At 48.6% G+C, this 23,324-nt stretch overlaps 1 protein-coding gene across 2 annotated transcripts in view; it reads right to left on the reverse strand.

Moving 5' to 3' along the window:
- The window catches only part of CRTC3 (CREB regulated transcription coactivator 3), a 92,361-nt gene that overhangs the window by 22,347 nt on the left and 46,690 nt on the right, over positions 1–23,324 (reverse strand). For both annotated transcript variants that reach the window (XM_058665572.1, XM_004577918.2), the window contains exons 3-5: positions 14,144–14,263; positions 3,274–3,335; positions 1,705–1,767 (exon numbers count right to left, since the gene is read on the reverse strand). In XM_058665572.1, the coding sequence (XP_058521555.1) occupies positions 1,705–1,767; positions 3,274–3,335; positions 14,144–14,263 (245 nt within the window). The remainder of the gene's footprint in view (positions 1–1,704; positions 1,768–3,273; positions 3,336–14,143; positions 14,264–23,324) is intronic.

Raw genomic sequence — 23,324 nt, forward strand, 5'->3', positions numbered from 1 at the left:
GTAGTTTCACTGATTAAAATGCTCACATTCCTTGTTGCAGGGGTTCTCACACCCAGCCCTGTTAATGTACTCCTTGAGAGTCAGTGGTGGTGGCTCAAGTAACTATCTTCCCACTACCCACGTGGGACACCTGACATGAGCTCCTGGCCTCCAGCTCCTGCCCCAAGTCATCTCCAGCTATTGTGGGCATTTGGGGATGCCCTGGTCGGGCCTCAGTTTATTTCTCTCTCTCTTCCCCATCTAGCTCTCAAAAAAAAATTATTTTTTAAGTCTGGAAACCACTGGTCTAGGGCAAATTCCTCTCCTACACAGCTCCTATTTATACACAGTGTGGCTCTCAGAGGCAACTGTTTATCTCATCTGAAGGTCAAATTGCCATTAACCAAAAAACAACAAAAAAAAAACCACTTCAAATGAGCCTCAAAAGTGTCTCTGTGGTCCTCAAGAAGGGACGAGGCCAATGAGGGGGTGCAGTGCATCTCTGGCTCTGGGAGCCAAGTCCAGCTCCTTCATACACCCGGAGACATTCCAGGGCAGTCCATCAAACATATGGGGCAACTGGGAGAAGGCAAAGAGACTGGACAACTGATTGCTCCAGGAGCTACTGCTCACTTTGTTAAGCATGGTAATAATGGTATTGCGGTTATAGTTTTTTAAAAGGTGTCCATCATGATATTTATGGATAAAATAAGAGATATCCAGAGAGCCACAGAATGAAGCTGGTGAGGTGTCCAAGGCCAAGAAACTGGGCTGGCACACATGACAGTGCACTGAGGCTGAGGGACAGACACAAGGTTCAAGAATACTCTCGGGCCCGGAGGCGTGGCCTGGTGGCTAAAGTCCTCGCCTTGAACGCCCCGGGATCCCATGTGGGTGCCAGTTCTAATCCCAGCAGCTCCACTTCCCAAGCTCCACTTCCCATCCAGCCCCCTGCTTGTGGCCTGGGAAGGCAGTCGAGGATGGCCCAATGCATTGGGACCCTGCATCTGTGTGGGAGACCTGGAAGAGGTTCCTGGTTCCTGGCTTCGGATCGGCGCGCACCGGCCCCTTGCAGCTCACTTAAGGAGTGTATCATCGGACAGAAGCTCTTCCTCTCTGTCTCTCCTCCTCTCTGTATATCTGACTTTGTAATAAAAATAATAAATAAATCTTTGAAAAAAAAAGACTACCCTCTATTTTGTGTCTGGAATTTTGCATTACAAAAAGGATTTTTATTCTTTTTAAAAAATTTTTAAATCCCAGTCCCTTTGCATATTCACTAAGGGACCTTGGATACTGTCTTACTTCTTAGGATAGAAAACAATATTCATTTTTGCAGTTTTGTGAAGATTGAGGCAGTGACTTGGGGCTGAGAGTCTGGTGCAGTAGTGAAGTGTCATTTGCAACATCTGCATCTCCTGTTCAAGTGCCTGGGTTTAAGCCAGGGCTCTGCTACAACTCCAATCTCCTGCTAATGCTTATCTTGGGAGGCAGCTGGTGAAGGCTCAAATACTCAGGTCCCTGTCATGCATGTGGAAGACCCAGATGGAGTTTGGGGCTCCTGGCTTCGCCCCAGCTTCACTCCGTGGTGGACCTGATGGTTGTGGTGGTGGTGGTTTTTTAGCATCATCTGGCAAGCAAATACTATGTAGAGAACAGCACGACAATCGAGTTGCCTGGTCTCTTCCGTTCAACTTGACTTGGACTGGGAAATAGCCCACTTACCTGTTCAGCGCAGCTGTCAGCCTGAAGCCTGGATGCTTTTCTTCTTTCCAAGGAGGCTGCTGCCTTTAAAAACCAGGGCGACATCAAAAGGAAAAGAAGTTTAATCCTCAGGGAGAAAAGGAGAACCCCGGGTCTGGGTTGATGAGTGCTGACCTTGCAGTCACTTGCCATACACGCTGACAGACACCCACAAAACCCCCGCCTCACCCACCTCGCTCATCATTGTTCAAACGAGGTCAGACAGAACGAACTCCCTGGTTTCTATGTCTCTGATTTCCAGATAAAAACTACTGCAAACCCACAAAGCAGGGTTCGCGCTAGGCACAGGACTTAAAACAGGCCAGCAGGACCTCTGCATGCCTTCTGCATTGCTGGATGTCTGACTCCTCTCCAGGGCACGGCAGCCTCTGCAGATGTGCACTTTGAGAGTGTGTGTGTGTGTGTGTGTGTGTGTGTGTGTGTGTAGGTGGTGTGCTGGGAATCCCACATGCACAGCACTCTTATGTTGGCTATGGACAGCCACTGAAGAGAAATATGACAGTTACAGTTATCCAGGTAACAAAAATGGTAGTTCAGGGGCTTGCATTGTGGTGCAACAAGTTAAGTCATTGCCTGGGATGCCAGCATCCCAGATGAGCACCAGTTTGGATCCTGACTTCCAACTCCACTTTCGATTCAGCTCCCTGTTAATGTACCCAGAAAAGAAGTGAAAGATGGCTCAAATGCTTGAGCCCCTGTCACCCAACTGGAAGATCCAGACCTCCTGCTTGAGCCTGGCCCAGCCCTCGTCATTGTGGCCATTTGAGAAGTGAATCAGCGAACACTGGATCTGTCTTTCCTGCTTTGTAACTCTGCCTTTCAGATAAATAAATGTTCAAAACCAAAACATTCATCAGACTAATCCTGGAGCTCTGGAAAGTATAAGACATTTGCTCTTGGATACACCTAAGAAAATAATCAGTTTGGAGATGGCTTTAAAACACTGTATTTGACCTAAAAGCTTGGATTCCAGGAATCTTGAGGGTGGCTGAAGCTGCTCCCCATCTTAAATTCCCTTCCCAGCTCTGTCATCCACAGTAAAGTATCAAGGGAATTGACAGGGAGCAGACTTCAACTCCAGGTTCTAAGTGTGCGCTGTCTTCCCAAAGGGAAATAAACCACCTCCACCTTGACCTTGGCCTTGGCAGTCCCTCCAATCAATCTCGCATGGGCCACTCTCTCTCTTGTGTTTAGAAGGACTCAGAGGCCCTTGACAGAATATGCCAAGACCCCGGAAGTAAACGCATTGCATTGATTTGTCCATGTCTCCCATGGAGGAATATCAGACCAGGGCATTTGTTGGTAAATGCACTCTGATTCTACTTGGTTTTAGGTATGACGAGTCCCTTACGTAACTTTCATACAAGCCTGTGATTACACATGGAAATGTTTGAGGTTTTTTTCTTTTTTAAGCAAAAACAAGAGTCTGTGTTTTATATTAGAATTGTCTGAAACATCCGAGGTAGACCACATGGAGTGAGGTCACCTAGCAGTATCTATGCTCACCGCACCTCTTGAAACCCGGCTTACCTTGGCCAACTCTCGTCCAGGGGCTGCGAAGAGTAATTGGCTCCCGAAGTGCTGCCATCAAAGTGGAATTTCGAATAAAGGAAAAGTAAGAGTCATGGGAGGCTGCAGCAAGATGAGAACTGCTGGAGCTGTGGGGGCTCGACAGCACCGTCTTCATCACCAACCATCCCCCCCATGCCTGATGGCTCTAGCTCTTGTGGCGTTTGTGGCACCCCCTAGGCAGCCATCCATCAGGCTTCTTTGCAACGTGCAACAGAATGATGTTTGATTTGTTTCACCTGTCCAGCATTTTGCTTTTGAGAATGCCCTCCACGGCTGGTCCATACCTACTGACACTGCCATGCCCTGTAGGCCTCCTGGGTCCAGCAAAGGACTTGGGGATTCTCGGAGTGGGCAGCTTGTCCCCCTGGAAATGGTAACTGGCTCAGGTTGGGGTCGTGACACAGGAAGGGCCAGGTAGGGGGCCTTGGAGGGAGAAAACGAACTGCCTCATGGGGAGCCTGGGGTTTTCATGGGGAGCATGAGGCCCATCCAGGGGTACAGGCTCAGGACATTCTGTGGCACCCTTGACCCAGCCCTTGTGCTTGCAGTGAGACAACCAGCAAGGGGACTTTATCTGGGTCACAGAGGTCCCTGGTCCTTACTGCTGAAGCTGCAGGGAAGTCAGTAGCTCTGCACCTACATGCCTATTGCACAGGAACACACCTGAGATGTGGCACTCTAACAAGGAGACATGCAAGGCCCTCACCCTCCCCAAATACACAGCTACACACGGCTTTGAAAAAAATTATTGTAACAAGAAAAACTCAACCTCCTTTTCTACCATCTTTCTGAAGAACCCTTGTTCACACTGACAGAAGTAGAGCCATTTGTGTTAGCGTAGCTACCTGGGTAACCCTCAGTGAGGTCCCATCTCGATGTTCTCCTGCTGGAGAGCCCGCAGTGACTCTCCTCCTAGACTCTGTAGGCAGTGCGCAGATACTGCAGCTGCCTGGGCTCCACACTACACCCTGTACCTCCCGTCCTCTGTCTCAGACAGGGCCACCTCTCTCCCAGGTGGAACACAGCTGCCTGGTCACCAAGTTCATGCCCACTGGTTTGTCTCCTGTATCACTGATACTCTTTAGTAGTTACCAATTACACTTATGATGCCAGACCTCTCTTTTTTTTTTTTTAAGATTTATTTTTTATTTTTTTTTTATTACAAAGTCAGATATACTGAGAGGAGGAGAGACAGAGAGGAAGTGGAGCCGCCGGGATTAGAACCGGCGCCCATATGGGATCCTGGCGTGTTCAAGGCGAGGACTTTAGCCACCAGGCCACGCCGCCGGGCCCCAGACCTCTCTTTCTCAAGATGAACGTCACAAAAGAGATAAGAAATATATGTGAAGATGTTGGACATTTGGGAGTGATCTGTGTCAGGCCTGTGCCAAGTTGTGAGTTCACATTCGTTCAACCCTAACAATCCCAGAGAGCAGTGATGTGTGGGAACTTCAAAAAGTTTGCAGTTGCTTTTTTGCCTTTTGCTTTTGGAGCCTTCGCTAGCCTCTTGCCATGCTCTCTCTTTACAAGTGACTCTGGTCCATCTAGGACAGAGAGAAAGATCTTCCATCCGCTGGTTCACTCCCCAAGGGGCTGCGATGGCCACGGTAAGCTGATCTTAAGCCAGGAGCCAGGAGCTTCTTTCGGTCTTCCACACTAGTGCAAGGTCCCAAGACTTTGGGCCATCCTCCACCACTTTCCCAAGCCACAAGAAGGGAGCTGGGTTGGAAGTGGAACAGCTAGGACACAAACCAGTGCCCTTAAGGGATCCTAGTGTGTGCAAGGCAAGGATTTAGCCATTGAGCCATCATACCAAGGTCCTGTTTCATTCTTTTTTTTTTTTTTTTCAAAGATTTATTTATTTTATTACAGCCAGATATACAGAGAGGAGGAGAGACAGAGAGGAAGATCTTCCGTCCGATGATTCACTCCTCAAGTGAGCTGCAACGGGCCGGTACGCGCTGATCCAAAGCCAGGAACCTGGAACCTCTTCCGGGTCTCCCACGTGGGTGCAGGGTCCCAAAGCTTTGGGCCGTCCTCGACTGCTTTCCCAGGCCACAAGCAGGGAGCTGGATGGGAAGTGGAGCTGCCGGGATTAGAACCGGCGCCCACATGGGATCCCGGGGCTTTCAAGGCGAGGACTTTAGCCGCTAGGCCATGCCGCCGGGCCCTCGTTATTTCTTAATCTGACCCTGGGACAGGCATTTGGCAGAGCAGGCGAGCTGCTTCTTGGGACACCAGTAACCCACTCTTCAGTGCTTGGTTTGGGTCCTGGTTCTGCTTGAGATTCTAGCTTCGTGCTGACGTACTCTGGGAGGTGGTAGTAACAGCCCCAAGGACCTGGGTCCCTACCACCCACATGGGAGACCCAGATTGAATTCCTGGCTGCATGCTTCAGCCTAGCCCAGTTCTGACTGTTGTAGACATTTGGGGGCTCAACCTGCAGATGGATGATCTCTGTCTCTCTGCCCAAATAAATTAAAAAGAATCTAAATTAAAAAAAAAAATCTGACTCTGAACCAATATAATGAAGCAGAGCTACTTCCAAGAGTGGGATTTCTCCATCCTTTGTTATCAGGCTAGGTGTGTGTCAAGTTCAGATGCGCACAGTCCATGGGAGAGGATGGGGTTGTTGCGGGAGGAAGCAGACCTGAGAGGGCGGGGGCCTTTGTGCTTCATCTGGCAGAGCCACTAGGGAGAAGGCCCCGAGTCTCACCCAGTCTGCACATTTCTGCTTCTTTTCTGCAAGCCTGGGTCCAACTCTGTCTGGAAGGTATTCAGCTCATGACATAGCGCTGTTGTCCTTCTCTGGGCGCTGGTGCCCATAAGGTTGGTCATTAAATCCAATTACACAGCACTGATCATAATGCTGTGTTGTTCCAGAGACATTATGGCTATGCGCTTGCTACTTCAACGCGGAAGAATCTTCCACACATCCTGAATGACAGGAAAACGTGGAAAATTCCCAGAACTATTGATATGATTAGGCTAAGGCAACAGAAACTAGAAGATGTGCCCATTGAACTCCTATTAATTTTGTTCTGCCTAATTGAATAAATAATTTTTTTAAAGATTTATTTTACTTGGGCCCAGTGTATTGACTCAGTGGCTAAATCCTTGTCTTACACATGCTGGGATCTCATATGGCTGCAGTTCGTGTCCCAGATGCTGCACTTCCAATCCAGCTCCCTGCTATTGCACCTGGGAAAGCAGTCGAGGATGGTCCAAAGCCTTGGGACCCTGCATCTGTATGGGAGACTCAGAAATTCCTGGCTCCTGGCTTAGGATTGGCTCTGCTTTGGCCATATGGCCACTTGGGGTTGAACCAGTGAATGGAAGATCATTCTCTTTGTATCTCCTCCTTTCTGTAAATCTACCTATACAATAAAAATAAACAGAACCTTAAAAATTTTTGCTTTTCTTATTTGAAAGGTAGAGAGAGAGAGATCTTCTATCACTGGTTAATCCCTCAAAATGGCCACAAAGGGCACTGCTGAGACAGGCCAAAGCCAGGAATCTGGAACTCCTTCTGGGTCTCCCAAGTGGATGCAAAGCCTAAGCTCTTGGGTCATCTTCTGCTGCTTTCCCAGGTACAATAGCAGGGAGCTGGATTGAAAGTGGAGCAGTTGAGTCTTGAATCAATGTTCATACAGCAGCAGCTTAACCTGGGACCAGCCCCATTATGTGATGGATATTTTAAAAACTGGAGAGCTGTGGCACTAAAAGCTTAAACTACACAGGTTTCTTTGTTCGTTTGAATACCTCAGAAAACTTCATCTGGGTGATTTTAATTATTTGCCAATTTTGATATGCCTGAAATAACAACCTTAATACAGAAAATAGGTGTGTTTGCAAACTTGCATCTCTGGAGGGCCTGCTGGTTGCCAGCTGTAAATCTGTGACGAGAGCCGACTTCGGGTTCCACAAGTCACAACAGCTCTTCCCAGGTCACCTCCCCATCTAAATAAACCAGGTAAGTCTCTGGCTCACAGTATTTCCCCCTTACAAAGGAGAGGTACTGAAAAGATAAGCAAGAGGGGAAGTGGTTACAATGATAACAGGAACTAAACTTTGAAAACATCTCCACGGGGTGAACACTGTGGCTCAGTAGGTGAAGCCACAACGTGGGATGCCCATATATCCCATACGAGAGTGCCTGCTAGCACCCCAGCCCCCTGCTTCCGGTTCAGCTTCCTGCTAATGTGCCTGGGAGATAGCAGATGATGATCACGTACTTGGGTCCCTGCCACCCACGTGCGAGACCCGGATGGGGTTCCTGGTTCCTGACATCAGCCTCGCCCAGATCCAGCTGTTGCAGGCATTTGGGGAGTGAGTCAGCAGAAGGAAGATTTTTCTCTCACTGTCCCATACTTCACCTTTCACATAAAAGCAAATCTTTAAAAAAAGAAAACACCCGCTACACCCTCATGGACATCTTTCCCCAGTTGCCCATGTGCTTCTTGCCACTGGTTGTCGTTGTCTTCTGTCTTGGTGTCCTCTGGGGCCACACCTGTGGGCACTGCTTACCCAGGGAGGGGATGGTGAGAGGGGACTCAGGATCACTGGTGCCATGTGTGGGGAGGTGGGGAGCAGGGGCAGGCTTCAGGAAGCACAGCCCAGGGGAATCTGGTCACTGCTCGTCTCTAGGGTGGACAGTGCTGTCTTCCCTGCCTACGATGGTCAACCCCATCCTTGCACAGGTTCCAGCAATCACTCATAGCCCAGACCTTTCCGAATCCACACTTCCAGCTCCCAGTTGGGAGCTTTGAGTCCACATGTCTAATTGCTCCAAGTTTCCAATTGCCTGCTGGGTTCTCCACCAAAAAGGACCCATGACACTTCATATCTCATTCCCATATCCAATTTGGTGGCCCCTCAGCCCCTCCATGCGGGGGTGTGAGTGAGTCAGAGCCATCTTAGCCTGTCCCTCTATACTCTGGTCCCTGCCTCAGCAAACAATCTGAGACTCCTCCCCTCTCCGCATGGGTGTGTCAGAGGGACCGGCTCTGAGTCACTCTTCCCCAGAGGAAGGGGGGCAGCTCTTCTTTCCGCTGATAAGAGAGGCCATCTGCTGGCCCCTTTACCAGGGGGAGGGGCTACAGAGCCACTGAAGTGCAAAACAAGTCCTACCCTGGCCTTCCAGGTGCCACCTGGCCGGCCAGGGTGAGTGGGGCTGGGTTCTATTCCGGCTTCCTGCTCCAGTGGGGCAAGGGCACCTAGGGTGGGGCTCAGGAGGCTGGTCATTTGCTGTGCTGCACCTGCTAGGGACACAGTCTGTAGGCAGGGCCACAAGTACTTACAGAGAGCCAGTCACATTGTGGTCCCCTCTGGCCCTAGTGTCTTTGCTATCTTCCTGTCCATCTTTGTCCTGCCAGGTCTTCAGGGCCAATCTGAAGGAGGTAACAAGGATGGGATCGCCCTGAGCTCTGACACGTGCATCTTTCTGTCTCCTCCAGCTTATGAATGGTAAACAAGCTGCAGGTGGGATTCTGCAGTTGGACTATTTTCCTCTCAAAACCTCACAGACCCAAGTCTCTGTGTCCTTGGAGACAACAGGAGGATTGGGTAAAAACTGAGTTCTAGGGCAATGGAGTGGTATAGGAATTAATCCTTCACCTCTGGTGCTAGCATTTTGTATGGGTGCCAGTTCAAGTTCCAGCTGTTCCACTTCCCATCCAACTCCCTGCTAAAGCTCTGGGAAAGCAGTGGAGGATGGCTCAAAGCCTTGGGATCCTGTACCCACATGGGAGACCTGAAGGAGGTTCCTGGCTCCCGGCTTTGGCCAAGCCCAGCTTTGGCTACTGTGGCCATTTGGGGAGTGAACCAGCAGATGGAATATGTCTCTGTCTCTTCCCCCTTTCTCTCTGTTACTCGTTCAAGTAAAAATGAACAAGTCTTAAGAAAATAAAAATGCCTGAGTCCTGCAGTGCCATATTCTAGGAAAGCACTAGGTTAAACAGGGCAAGTTTCCCAACTGCAGGGCTTCTCAGAGCCGGTCTATTACGCACGGGGCGTGACCACAGCAAGAGCTGTGGAGGGATTGTCACACAAGGCATCGTGGCTTTCACAGGCCACGCGTTTGTTGGGAGGTCATGTCCTTGCTTTCTCAGCTACCACTGGGTAAGGTTCCCCCAAAGGCGAGTCCCTTTCACTCTGGCAAGTTCTCTGCAAATGACTCAAGTTTGGGATTTTCTGGGCACGTGGTCCACCTGCTTTCAATAAGACCCACATCGTTAAGGAGACATCATTTTCTAGGAGGCTCTCGTGTTAGGCTCTTGTTCAGTGTGTTACCCACAGGCTCAAAAATTCATGCTGGGCATTCAGAGTCAATAGGAAGGAATTTCAGCTGCAGCAAGTTTGTCCTAAGACTTGCGTGGGCTTGTGAGAGCCCAGCTAGCTCCTTGCTATGGAAGCCACAGGTGCCCATAGTGAGCCTGCTGCTCTCAGCTTGCTTGCAGCCCAGCCACCCACAGCAGGAGGAATCTCCTGCGCCAGGGCTCTGCTTGCCATGGCTGCCCACTCCGCAGGGAAGCCAGGCCCACTGGCCAACAATGCCTGCTTTATTTTTCAACTGCCGCCTCACAGGCCTGTACCCTGTCTAAGCCATCCTGCCCATCCCGAAAGAATGCCCAAGTCCAAAAACAAGCAGCAGTAAGAGAATTCAGAGCACATTGGTTATTCTGATCAAATTCAAACCAGTTTTCATATCTGCCAAGTGATAAAGAAAACTTCATTGGAGAGGCAACATACTAATGAGAAAGGCAACAATTTTGAGCAAATTATTTCACAAGGCCAGCCCTACTCTGAGATCTCAAATAGACTGATGCATGTGACATAGAACCACGTTCCTGAGGTTATCATTATGGTGCAGTCAATTAAGCTGTCAGCTGCAACACCAGCATCCAATATTGGAGCATCAGTTTGGAGTTCTGGCTGCCTTTTTTTTTTTTTTTTTTAAGATTTATTTATTTTTATTGGAAAGGTGGATATACAAAGAGGAGGAGAGACAGAGAGGAAGATCTTATGTCCGATGGTTCACTCCCCAAGCAGCCACAACAGCTGGAGCTGAGCCAGTCCGAAAGCAGGAGCCAGGAGCTCTTCTGGGTCTCCCATGCGGGTGCAGGGTCCCAAAGCTTTGGGCCATCCTCGATTGCTTTCCCAGGCCACAGGCAGGGAGCTGGATGGGAAGTGGAGCTGCTGGGATTAGAACCGGCTCCCATATGGGATCCTGGTGTGCAAGGCAAGGACCTTAACCACTACACTATCGCACTGGGCCCGCTGTTCTGGTTTTAATCACGCTTCTTGCTAATGTACCTAGAAAGGCAGTAGACGATGGCTGGAGTACTTGAGCCCCTGCCACCTACATGGAAGACCCACATGGAGCCCTGAGCTTGCACACACACACTCTCTCTCTCTCTCTGTTATTCCGCCTTTCAGATATCTAGGCCCAGGACCCAATTTAGGGGCTTCCAGGAGACCACAGAGAGATGGCTTGCAAACGGAGGCTCTGATTTGGGCTGGCTGGTGACCAACTTCATTGATCTCTCTGTGAATTTGGCATTTGCTTCTTCTTCCCTTAGAGACAGATTGACCAGCTTTGCTGATGCTCTCACAAGCAGACTCCTGTGGAGTCAGGTCAGGCCCTCTGACATGTCACCTAGGAAGACACAATGTCTCTGGATCACACTGTGTCTTCTCCCCTCCTGGGACCTGGCTTGTTCTAGTCCCTGTGCCTGCAGCACTGCCACCCTGGTCACTCTGCTCTCCCACATGTTGTCTGTGACCACAGGACTGTCCGCAGTCACTCCCCCTGATTGTGTGTGCCTGCTGCTGTGTGCCAGCTCCTACAGGACTGCAGACTCCAGTTGACACAGGCTGGCCCTCTCATTCATCCTGGGGTCTTGGCTGCTGAGAGCGTGCCTGGTGTAGAGGAAGGGCTCTGAAGTTATGTGCTGAACCGATGAACTCATCTTTCTCTAATTGCCTCCAGGACTCCATCCTACTGCCCCTGCCGAGTCGGCTTCTGTGCTTACTCTGCTGCAGTTCCCAGCTGCAGGGAGGGTGTCTGCCTGCTCAGTCTCCTTTGTAACTACACTGCAAGCAACCTGAAACCAGGGACACTGTTAGCATCTAATGGGACCTGACCACCAGTAGATTCTTCAATCAGCTTTAAGGAATGAATGGTTTCCACTATTCAAATCCTCCCTCTTCTATTCTTTCCCCCTCACAAGGCTATGTGTACAAGTATCTATTTAGGCTATACTTGGTTCAAAATGTGTTTGAGGGCCCAGTGTGGTAGCCTAGTGGCTAAAGTCCTTAACTTGCATCTGCTAGGAATCCATATGGGTGCCAGTTTATATCCCAGCTGTTCTACTTCCCATCCAGCTGTCTACTTACAGACTGGGAAAGTAGTCAAAGATGGCCCAAACCCTTGGGACCCTGCACCCATTTGGGAAACCTGGAAGAAGCTCCTGGCTCCTGGCTTCGGATCAGCTCAACTCTGGTCATTGTGACCACGTGGGGAGTGAAACAGTGGATAGAAGATCTTTCTCTCTGTACATCTGATTTTCTAGTAAAAAAAAAAAATCTTTTTTTTTTAAAATATATTTGAAGCAGCTCTAAGTGTGAAGATATATACAGGTGGTCTCTGATGAGTTCTTGGAAATGCATACTGTAAAACAATTATGTGCGGATTTCAAAAATGACTTTGCTCCAAAATAAGTTTATCTTTCTGAAAAAAATATTCGATTTACTTGGGAGACAGAGAGATAAATCTCCCACTCATGGGTCCACTCCCCAGATGCCCACAATGGCCAAGCCTGGGCCAGTGGTGAGGAACTCAATGCAGGTCTTCCAGGGAGTGACAGGAACCCAGCCACTTGAGTTACCATGCACCTTAGGAGCTGCATGCCCAGAAAGCTGGGTCAACAGCCAGAGCTGGGAATCAAACCCAGGTTGCATCCTGTGGGACGCAGGCATCCTTAACCAGTGTCTTAACCACCAGGCTAAACAGCCACCCAATAATCTCACCTTCATTCCATTTTCCATGAAGTTTTTTAAGTACCCTCAAGTTCATAGTACATATATATGATACAATATAGAGACCATTGGCAAGAGGAGAGGGAATTGAAACTGTTTTGCTTTTTTTTTTTTCAAAGATTTATTTTATTTTTATTGGACAGTCAGATATATAAGGAGGAGGAAAGACAGAGAGGAAGAACTTCCATCCAATGATATAGTCCCCAAGTGACTGCAATGGCCAGAGCTGCGCCAATCCGAAGCCAGGAACCTGGAGCCTCTTCTGGGCCTCCCACATGGCTGCAGAGTCCCAAGGCTTTGGGCCGTCCTTGACTGCTTTCCCAGCCACAAGCAGGGAGCTGGATGGGAAGTGGGGCTACAGGATTAGAACCGATGCCCATATGGGATCCTGGCGAATGCAAGGCGAGGACTTGAGCTGCTAGGCCACCTCGCCAGGCCCTTGGTTTGGTTTTAAAGATACTGTTAATTCAATTCCTTTGTTTGAAAACTGCAGGCAGTGTGGAAGTGGTTCGATGTACCCACCCAACCCAACACCTGTGATCACACCAACATCTGCACTCTGTGCCAAGGTTATCACAGGTTCCTGTCTTCTGCGCTCTGGTTATCACTTGATTCCTGCCAGAGTTCCAGGACCACTTACCTTCACTCTCCCACTGACAGAGGATGGCCACACCCCAGACAGACCCTGCAGTCAGGGAACCTTTGTGGCCCCTGGGTGGTGCATTCCCAGAAGAGAAGCCAGCATCTCCTGGAGGCATCACCCTCACCTCCAGAGAGATGCAAAACCACAAGAAGCCCAAGTACAAGATGTGTGGGACTTTTCCGTTTGGCCCACAGCTCTTACTCAGGGCCTCCCCAACACAGGTCCTCAGAGCAAGCCACAGTGCTGGGGCCTTCCGCCTCAGCAATGTGATCTGGCCTGGGCAGATGGTTTTGGCACTCAACTTCCTTATGGGGAAACAGGGGTTAACAAAATAAAGGCCTCAGTGAGCTGAGGACAGAATGACATGTAGATTGCCCTGCACAGCCTGGCAGGGGTAGGTGCTCGGTAAACACAGGGCCCTTCCCCCACTTCCTGGTTTCTAGGCCTGTGAGGCCAGCTCCACAACACTGCCAGGAATCCAGCACGCGGCTCTCCCCACCCAGCCCTACTCCCCGCTAGGTCATGACTGTGGAGGCCGCTCAGGCACACTTTTTCTCTGGCCTCTTCCCCAGGGCTCAGCTCCATTTGTAGCCCTGAGGCTTCAGCACAGCACTGGCCACTGGGTCCCTACAGTGGCCCCACATCTCCTCTCCTCCTTCCTCATAATCACAGCCACAGCACTGGGTGTGAGCATGCGTTGCTGCCTGGGAATCTTCCAGAACACCAGGTCTGTATTTTGGCCATCATTTATCACATTTGAAACTCCCACAGGTAGAAGAGCCTATAAAATTTCTCAAGTGCCAAAAGCAGGTCAGCGGGTCAGCAGAAACACAAGGAAGCACTGGGCTGCTCGCCTGCTTTCGCTGTTGATTTCGGAAGAGAACGCTGAGACTGCCCCTGCAGAGGGGCTGGGCGACAGCACGTTTGTGTTCAGTGATGTCACTAAACGCAGCTCTCTTTGGCAACACCCATCACGGTGCTGCCCAGTTGGCCACAGAGGTGCTTCTGGTCTCTAACTCCCTCACTTTAACTGTCTCCATTCATCAACTAGAAGAGAAGATGCACAGGCCAAAGGAGGACTGCAGGAAGATAAATCCCTGAACCTTGTAAACAAGACATTTGCTCACCATTAGGGACAAAGGATATCTGCCGGCCGGGCTTGTCCCCGGGCCTCCGGTGCAGCGGGTGGAAGCGGCTCCTGGACGGCCTCTCCACCAGGCCGTGGTGGCGGGTTCCTCGGATGCTGTCCACCTGGTGGAGTGATGGCTGTAGAGAGAAGGGAAGGAGAGTCAGCCTTGAGTCACGGAATCCTCATTCACCCACTAGCGCAGTGGCTGCTGGCATCAATGGTTGAAAAGACTGATCGTTACCACCAGGTGTTCATGTGGCAGGGCAAACAGTACAGGAGCTGCTTTATGTAATCACAGAACAATGAGGGTGCTAAGGCGAACTAGTTTAGTTTGGAGAATTGGGGGTTCCAGATTCCTGTCCCCAAACCCCGAACTAGGAAGTTAAGCCAAACCATGACAGAGCTGCTCAACACAGGAACACATTGACAGGCAACAGGGCACCCAGCTGTGACCATACACCCACTTAACCAAGCGCACTTGACACTTCAATGAAACAGAGCATTCTGGCCACCTCAGTCCACATCAGCCACCTTTCTTGTTTTTACATATTTATTTACTCATTTGAAAGTCAGAGTTACAGAGAGAGAGGGAGAAACAGAGAGACCTTCCATCCACGGCTTCACTCCCCATGCAATGGCCTGGGTTGGCTGAGCTCCATCCAGGTCTCACACAGGGGTGGCAGGGGCTCAAACACCAGGGCTGTTTTCAGCTTTCTTCCCCTCAGGACATTAGTAGGAAGCCAGACCGGACAGCAGCAGCTGGGACACAAAGTGGTGCCTATATGGGATGCCAGCATCGCAGATGATGGCTTTACGTGCTATACCACAACACCCACCCCTCTCATTTTTTAATCCTTATACCTAAATACTCCAATGACTCACCATGTCAGAACTTTGAGTTAAAGGGAAAAAAAGAATATGACATGAATGCATATGGGTGACATACAAGTTGCTATTCCCCAAAAGATACAATCAGAGTATAAGCACATATAAGACAGTCACAGCCAGTAAACCCCAAACACTTTGGTAAATGATGATGTTACAGTGTGTAATGTCATGTTTTGAGGTACACACCTAGACTTGCTAACGACTGGATCAAGCAAATTAACATTGATCACCTCACATGCTTATCATCCTAGACAGACTTTCTTTGAGGCGGAATGAATCCCTTATGAAACAAGCACTGAGATGAAGTGCACTTTCACGGGGGGGAAGGGAGGGAGGGCAGGGGACATCTCCTGAGGCTGGGAATGGGTTGTCAATTTTCCTTTGCTAAACGTGGATTTTCTGACATTGAGCTTTGGGAATTAACTCTCCTTTCTCCTGATGGGGGTCGCAGGACAGTCAAATCTACTCTAAAAAAGATTTATGATTTATGATTTTTGTTGGAAAAGCAGATTTACAGAGAGAAGCAGAGACACAGAGAAAGATCTTCCATCTGCTGGCTCATTCCCCAAGTAGCTACAATGGCTCGAACTGAAGCCAAGAACCAGGAACTTCTTCTGGATCTCCCATGCAGGTGTAGGGTCCCAATGCTTTAGGCCATCTTTTTCTGCTTTTTTGGGGTCACAAGCAGGGAGCTACTGGAAGGGAAGTGGAGCAGTTGGGACATGAACTGGCACCCATATGGGATCCCAGTGTGTGCAAGACAAGGATTTTATTCACTGAGCTATCACATCGGGCCCTCTAATCTACTTTTATAATCCATATCTATAAACTCATAAAAAGATTCTAAGAAGGAGTGACTTCTGCGTCTTCTGAGTAGTAAGCTGGATTCTATCTCTATTAGATAAGAGTCTGCTATTCTGAAGGGGATATGTGACAGACTGGACTAGTCTGCTACACATGATGGCAGACCAGGGTAGGAGGCGGGCCTGGTTGGGGTTATTGTGGGTCGTCTGACTAGGGCCCAGTAAGTGATGGTTAGAACCAGGCTGGACTGCAAACACCCATCAGTTCCAGTGGAAACAGGGATGGAAGCGGAACCAACCCAGCAACTGCAACCACCAGCATAGGGGCAATGGACTGTGCCGGACCCTGTGCCTGCTGGTGCATACAGGAATCTGGTCTGGGAACACCTCACACAAAGTTTCTTCTGGGATCCCCCCAATCGAGCTTTCAGTCTCCAAACACTAAACATCAAATGACAGAGGACAGAACAAGTCAAGCAACTACCTCAGCTATATGTTGGCAATGAAAAGACGGAGCCACTGGAGACTATATGATGGACTCTATCAGTCTGTGGATTTTCCAACGACCACATCGTGCCTGGAGTGGTTAGAGTGGCAGCAATACAGTTCTGTGGAACTAACAAAACCACTCTGCTGGCTCTCCCTTCAGATCAGAGATGGCCTCCCCAAGAAAGTGATGATCTATGCTGGACAACAAGATGCTGGACTTTTTGCCTGGTAGATGCTTGCAATGAAAGAATCTCAACTGAATTTGAACTGTGGTAATGCAACAAGGTGGAGGAATCCACCATGGGGGGGAGGGTTTGAAGAGGGGTGGGGAGAATCCCACTGCATATGGGACTGTGTCACATAATGTAATGTAATTAATAATAATAATAATTTTTAAAAATGAAAAAAAAGAGTCTGCTATTCTAGGCAATAATCAAAATAGCTAAAAAATATTGGAGTAGGCATGTGGCACAGTAATTAAGCAGCAGCTTGGGATGCCCACATCCTGTGAGAGAGCACTTGTGTGAGGGTCCCAGAGCTGCTCCCAATTCCAGTTCTCTCTCCAGCACCAGGTGACGGCTCAAGTCCTTCTGTCCCTGCCACCTGTGTGGGAGATCCAGATGGATTTCCCAGCTTTGGCCTGCCCTAGCCCTGGTTATTGAGGACATTTCAAATAAATGGAAGGAAGGAAAGGAGAGGGAAATGTGGCAAAATAGTAACGAGCAGTGAATTAAGGTGAGAGGGTATACACAAATTCATTGTTCTGTTCTTGCAGATTCAGACATTTCTCAATTTAAAACATTTACAAGTTGAAAATATGATGAAAGACACAGAAGTGGATGCAGGCCTCTGACAGCTGGACTTGCTAAAAACATCAAAAAACAGGATCACCACTTGTCACTTTTTAAATTAACTTTAAAAACACAACATTATTGGCTGAGAAAAATTAATACACAATTTTGGATGATCCTTCTACATAAAATTAAATCTATTATAATTCTAGTTCTGAAAGGTTCCAGTAAAACCTATAATATGAGCTCTAAAGTTTTTTTTTATAGACTTATTTACTTTTATTTGGAATGCCGAGTAATAGCGAGAGAGAGAGAGAGAGAGAGAGAGAGAGAGAGAGAGCGCGAGCGAAAGAGAGTTCATTCACTCTCTAATTGATGGCAACACCCAGGGCTGGTCCAGGCTAAAGCCAGCTTACTCCATCTGGGTCTCTCACCTGTGCAGGGACCCCAACACCTGGGCCATCTTTTGCTGCTTTCCCAGGAACATCAACAGGGAACTGGATCAGAAACAGAGCATCTGGAAATCAAATCAGTGTCCATACGGGATACAGGCATCACAGGCTGTGGCTGTGGCTTTATGTGCTATACCTTAATGCCTGCTCCTCTTAAATGATTCTTAATTATGTCCCTCTATTCAGGAAATAGAACTTAAACAAAAACATGTCTAAATAGCTACTAAGAGTACAAAGATAAATAAATGGGAAAAAAACCCATTGATATTCAAGAGTACTGTCCTCATAGCACACTTCCTAAAGTTTTATTTTTCTTCTTAAGGGAGAGACAGTGAGCTCGCTCGCTCACTTGCTGGCTTTCTACACCTCAAATGCCCATGATGACTGGGGCTAAGTCAGGTTGATGCTAGGAGCCAGGAACTCAGCCGAGGTTCCCACGCCCTTGTCAGGGATTCAGTCCCCTCAGCCATCATCCGCAGCCTCCCAGGGTCTGCATTAGCAGGAAGCTGGAGTCAGGGGTCTTAGTCAGATACTGAACCCAGGCACTGTAACATGGGACATGGACATTTTATCCACAAGGCAAACCACTGGCCCTCTCCAGCACATTGTATTATCAGAACCTTTAACTATCAAAAATAGAAACAACCCTAAGAGACAATCTAAATGTCTTGGCTCCAAAGTGAATGTAATGTACTTGAAAACAAAGTTTTCTTCCAGGTGTCTTAGGGCTCAGCCATCACAAAACCGAGGTGCTGAGAATCTGTCAAAGCGGTTCCCCAAGTCAGAAAGTTCTTGAAACATCTTCCAGACTTGCTGGTGCATCTTTATTTTCCACATACGAGCTGCCTCTTTTGCATTAGCTTCTGCTGGCCCAAACACTGTATGACTGCTTAGACCTAGTCTCAGCTTTGGGCGAATAACCTCTGCTGATACTCGATACTCTCTTTTCTTTCCCTCCAAAGTTAAAGCTCAGTGCTCTGTGCCTGCAGTGGCTGCTGTTCGTCTATATGATATTTGGCATCAGACTTCTCAATTCCCAGGGTCTCGCTTTGCTCCTCAAATGGGCTGGGGCGATTTGTCTGGCAGGGAAGCTGTGGGGCTATGGGAGGCCGAAGCCTGCAGAAGTCCCTGAAGCAGCAGGTGCCTGGCAGAGCAGGGACCTGGCAGTGGCCCAGACAATTCATCCAATCTGCCTGCAAGGGCTAAAATTCTGTTCTTTCTTTTTATTTTTTTTTATAAAGATTTATTTATTTTATTACAAAGTCAGATATACAGAGAGGAGGAGAGACAGAGAGGAAGATCTTCCGTCCGATGATTCACTCCCCAAGTGAGCCGCAACGGGCCGGTGCGCGCCGATCCGAAGCCAGGAACCTGGAACCTCTTCCGGGTCTCCCACGCGGGTGCAGGGTCCCAATGCATTGGGCCGTCCTCAACTGCTTTCCCAGGCCACAAGCAGGGAGCTGGATGGGAAGTGGAGCTGCCAGGATTAGAACCGGCGCCCATATGGGATCCCAGGACATTCAAGGCGAGGACTTTAGCCACTAGGCCACGCCGCCGGGCCCCTAAAATTCTGTTATTTCAAGATGCATTTATAAAGTCTACTTTCAAACACAAACATAATACTCTGCATCCTTCAGGCCAAGAACTTCATTTTTTTGTTGTTGTTGTTTCTCAAGTTTTATCCATATATAGTTTTTATAGGGTTGGGTCCACAGAACATATGTTTCTGTGATCTATTTTTTACACTTAAAATTATTTCATAAACAATTTTTCATGTTACATAATCCTTATGTTTATTCACTCAACAAGTGCACAATATTTCACTTCTAGTGTTCCTGGGGCTGATGTTCCAGATTGTGGCTCCAAGAACACAGGATTTAGTCAGAGAAACAGTTCAAGTTCAGGACCCTGCACTTACTGACAAGCAGCTTCATCTTCCTTATTCCTAAAAGTGGAAATGAAGGTGATGGTAATTGCTGAAAAGCACAAAATGGGATTTCATGGGAGTGAGTGGTCTCACCTCTGGGTGGCCTGGGCACTGGAAGGGTATAGAAAGTAATGGACGCCGAGGGGGTGTGGGCAGGGGAACCTCAGCTTGGAGGTGGGGCACCCCTGCAGAGGTTCTTTGAGGTTAGGGGCTTCCCTAGTGCCCTGAGCTTTCCAAAGCCTCCCACTTGTTGCCCCATGCCATGCCACCCTGGACAGCTGGGGTCTGGGACCAGCAAGGGCAGGTTGCAGGGATGGGGAAGGGGGAGTTGCTGGGCAGGAGACTTGCTTTGGCCAACAACTTATGAGCAGATGTGAGGTTCACTTGTCCAAACTGAAACTCTCACCTGCTTTTCCTGCTGCTACAATGCATCATGGTCCACAGAGGGGGATGCTCATTGCAGAAGACAAATGAAGAAAAGCCACACACTCTCAAGAATGGGAAGGGCTGGTACTGTGGTATAGCCAGTTAATCCTCCAATTCATGTCCCAGCTGCTCTACCAATCCAGCACCTCGCTAATGTGCCTGGGAAGGCAATGAAACTCTGCTTCCATGTGGAAGATCTAGATGAAGCTTCTGGCTCCTAGATCCAACCTGATCTAACCCCGGCTGACATGACCATTTGTTGAGTGAACTGGTGGATGAAAGATCTCTCTGTCTCTGTCTCTGTGTCGCTCTCTTGCTCTATCTGTAACTCTGCCTTTCAAATAAATAAATAAATTCTTAAAAACAACAAGTTGAAGGATAGGTAGAACACAAGTACTTGTTGAAGAGGCTCTGGACTTACTATGCAGAGCTGGCTAACAGTGGGGGAGAGCAGCGAGTCAAAGAGCCCACAAATGGGTACTCGTGTGTGTGTGTGTGTGTGTGTGTGTGTGTGTATGTATGTATTTGGGGGGGAGTGTGTTTATTTGTTTGAAATGAAGAATTAGAGAGAGACCATCCATCTGTTGGACAAATGGCCACAATGGTCTAGGCCAAACTGAAGCCAGGAGCCAGGAGCTTCTTTTAGGTCTCCCATGTGGGTACAGGGGCCCACTTGGGCCACCCTCCACTGCTTTCCCAGGTACATTAGCAGAGGCTGAATGAGAAGAGGAGCAGCTGCAACTTGAAAGGGTGCCTATATGGGATGTTGAGGTTACAGATGATGGCTTTGCTGACTGCCTCACAGCACTGGCCCCTCTCCAGGTTTTAAGGGTTGTACACTCACTTGGGCTTTGTTTCAGAACATAAGACCCAGACTCCAAATGGAGAGCGAAGCCAACTGTGCCTCAATCCACCCCATAGGAAGAGCAGCACAGGGACGCTGTGACTAACATGGACAGCAGGACCCATCATCTCTGAAATCAAACAGGAGGTGGGCATGAAGCAGAGCTGGCCAGCCCTGTGCGCAGCGTCCACCTGCAGGTCCTGGCACATGGGTGCCCAAACCACAGCACGTCTAACAGCTGCATCCTGGGAAAAATGGCTAAAACATTACAGTGGGATCTCCTTATCAGTATGGGGGAAATTCCCCTCTAATCCGGTTCCGATCTATCAATGTGACATTTGCATTAACTCTTTTAAGTAGGCTACCACATAGCTACTGCATAGCTTTTAAGTAGGCTACCAGCTAGCTTTCTCATTTGACTGGCAAAGCAGAAGCCAATTCCTACTGAGCCCATGGGTAGTTATCAAACAAGGTGAAGTGTGACAGTTGGACAGCTGGTTGTTATCTCCTCAAGAGGGGGGATCCTTATTAAAAACACATGCACTGCAGCATATTATTTATGCATAAACAACCAAGACACATGTTTTTCTCTGCAGCAAAATAGAAAAGTCAAAGACAGCTTATGACTGAACTTTTGAGTACAGCTATTTAAAACAGGAGAAAGTTGACTTGTGAACACCTCCAAGAGAGACATGGTTTTCTTCATGCCAATAAAATGATCAAACTCACTCTTGCATTCTGAAGTTCTAATGAGGTCTGAAAAGTGTATGCAAACCATGCAGAAGACCAAGGACAAGTGCACAGATGGTTCCTCTGAAACTAGATTCAAAGTGCTCCAACTGTAGCAACTTTAAAAGGGGTACTCAAACAGGGTGATTCTACACCAAACAGCTCTCAACAGCTTCGCCTATAAACATGACAACCAGAGATCAGGAGAGACTGATTCAATGCCTGTGAAAGCAATGAATACTTTTCTGCAACCTCACTGTCCACACTGGAAACACATGCTGGCGGGAGGCCTTGCTAACACAGAGCAGTGTGATGTCATTACTACTTTGTGCTGTGTGCTCAATATGCCAGCCTGAACCAAGGGTCTCTTGTGAGGCAACTGCCACAATCTCAGCAAACAAAAAAATAAAGAAACATTCCCAAAACAGAAATAGGGCATTTGGGAGGGCCCGCTCCCCACCAGGCCCTCCCTGATCCCTTACATAGGCAGAACAAACCAGGTCCTCTCATCCTCCAGCCCTTGGCAGGTGAAAATAAGGTGAAGGCGGGCAAAGGAAGGAATACAAACAAGGAGGCCCGCTGGCCACACGGGAATCTTAGGTCCTCTCTTTCTTTACAGATGACAACCCAAGAACCGGAGAGATGACAGGATTTTCTCAAGGTCCCACAGGTAATAAGCACCAGCCCGTGAACTTGAACTTGGATCCTAAGCTTCACTATGGGTCCTCTTCCTTTTGCCCCTTCACCTTCCTTGATAAATGGCCTATGTAAAATCAATGATTTTTTAGAGTTTGAGTGGACTTTTCTCCCCTGCAATATACAGAAGAAAATAAAAACTATTTTATTAAGACATTTTTCCCACGGTCAGCATTGTGGCATAGTGGGACCATATACCATATCAGAAAAGCAGTCTGAGTCTTAATTACTCTACTTCCGATCCAGCTTAATGCTAACACAGGAAGGCAGAGGAAAACGGCCTAGCTACTTGGGGCTTTTCCACCCATGTGGAAGATGTGAATCAAGTCTCGGGCTCCTGGCTTTGGCCTGGACCATCCCCGGTCATTGTAGCTGTGTTTTTTTGTTTTTTTTTTAAAGATTTATTTATTTTTATTGGAAAGGCGGATATACAGAGAGGAGGAGAGACAGAGAGGAAGATCTTTCGTCTGATGATTCACTCCGCAAGTGACCGCAATGGCTGGAGCTGAGCCAATCTGAAGCCAGGAGCCCAGAGCTTCTTCTGAGTCTCCCACACAGCTGCAGGGTCCTGAGGCTTTGGGCCGTCCTCAGCTGCTTTCCCAGGCCACAAGCAGGGAGCTGGATGGGAAGCAGGGCCGCCGGGACTAGAACTGGCAACCATATGGGATCCCAGCGCGTGCAAGGCGAGGACCTTAACCACTACACTATTGCGCTGGGCCCTGTAGCTGTTTGTTTTTAGGGCAGCTAAGGTCAACACACACAAAAGAATTACACCAGTAAGAATGATTACGGAGGGCCAGGCAAAATAATCTGCTGAAGAAGAAACAACAGTAAACCATAATACACGGCCAGAGTATGAGATCTCAGGTGCAGGCTGTATGCTCCAGTTCAGGTGGGGGTGACGGGCTCCCATGAGGCTATGGGAGTGACCTCTGCTCTCTAGCACCTACAGCGTCCTCCACATACAGAGTGGCTTCTGATACATTTTTGTTGAATTTTCCAAATAATGAGGCCACAAAGTAGAGCGTGTGCGCACCAGGGAGTGCAGAGGACAAGTACATGGTGTCAGGGAAAACAGTTGTGCACTTGCTGGCTTTGTATTTGCGGTGCCTATCTATCGGCTTCCAGGATTTTCCATAATCACATGCAGAGT

This window comes from Ochotona princeps, chromosome 6 (genome assembly GCF_030435755.1).
Source record: "Ochotona princeps isolate mOchPri1 chromosome 6, mOchPri1.hap1, whole genome shotgun sequence".
Lineage (NCBI taxonomy): Eukaryota > Metazoa > Chordata > Mammalia > Lagomorpha > Ochotonidae > Ochotona > Ochotona princeps.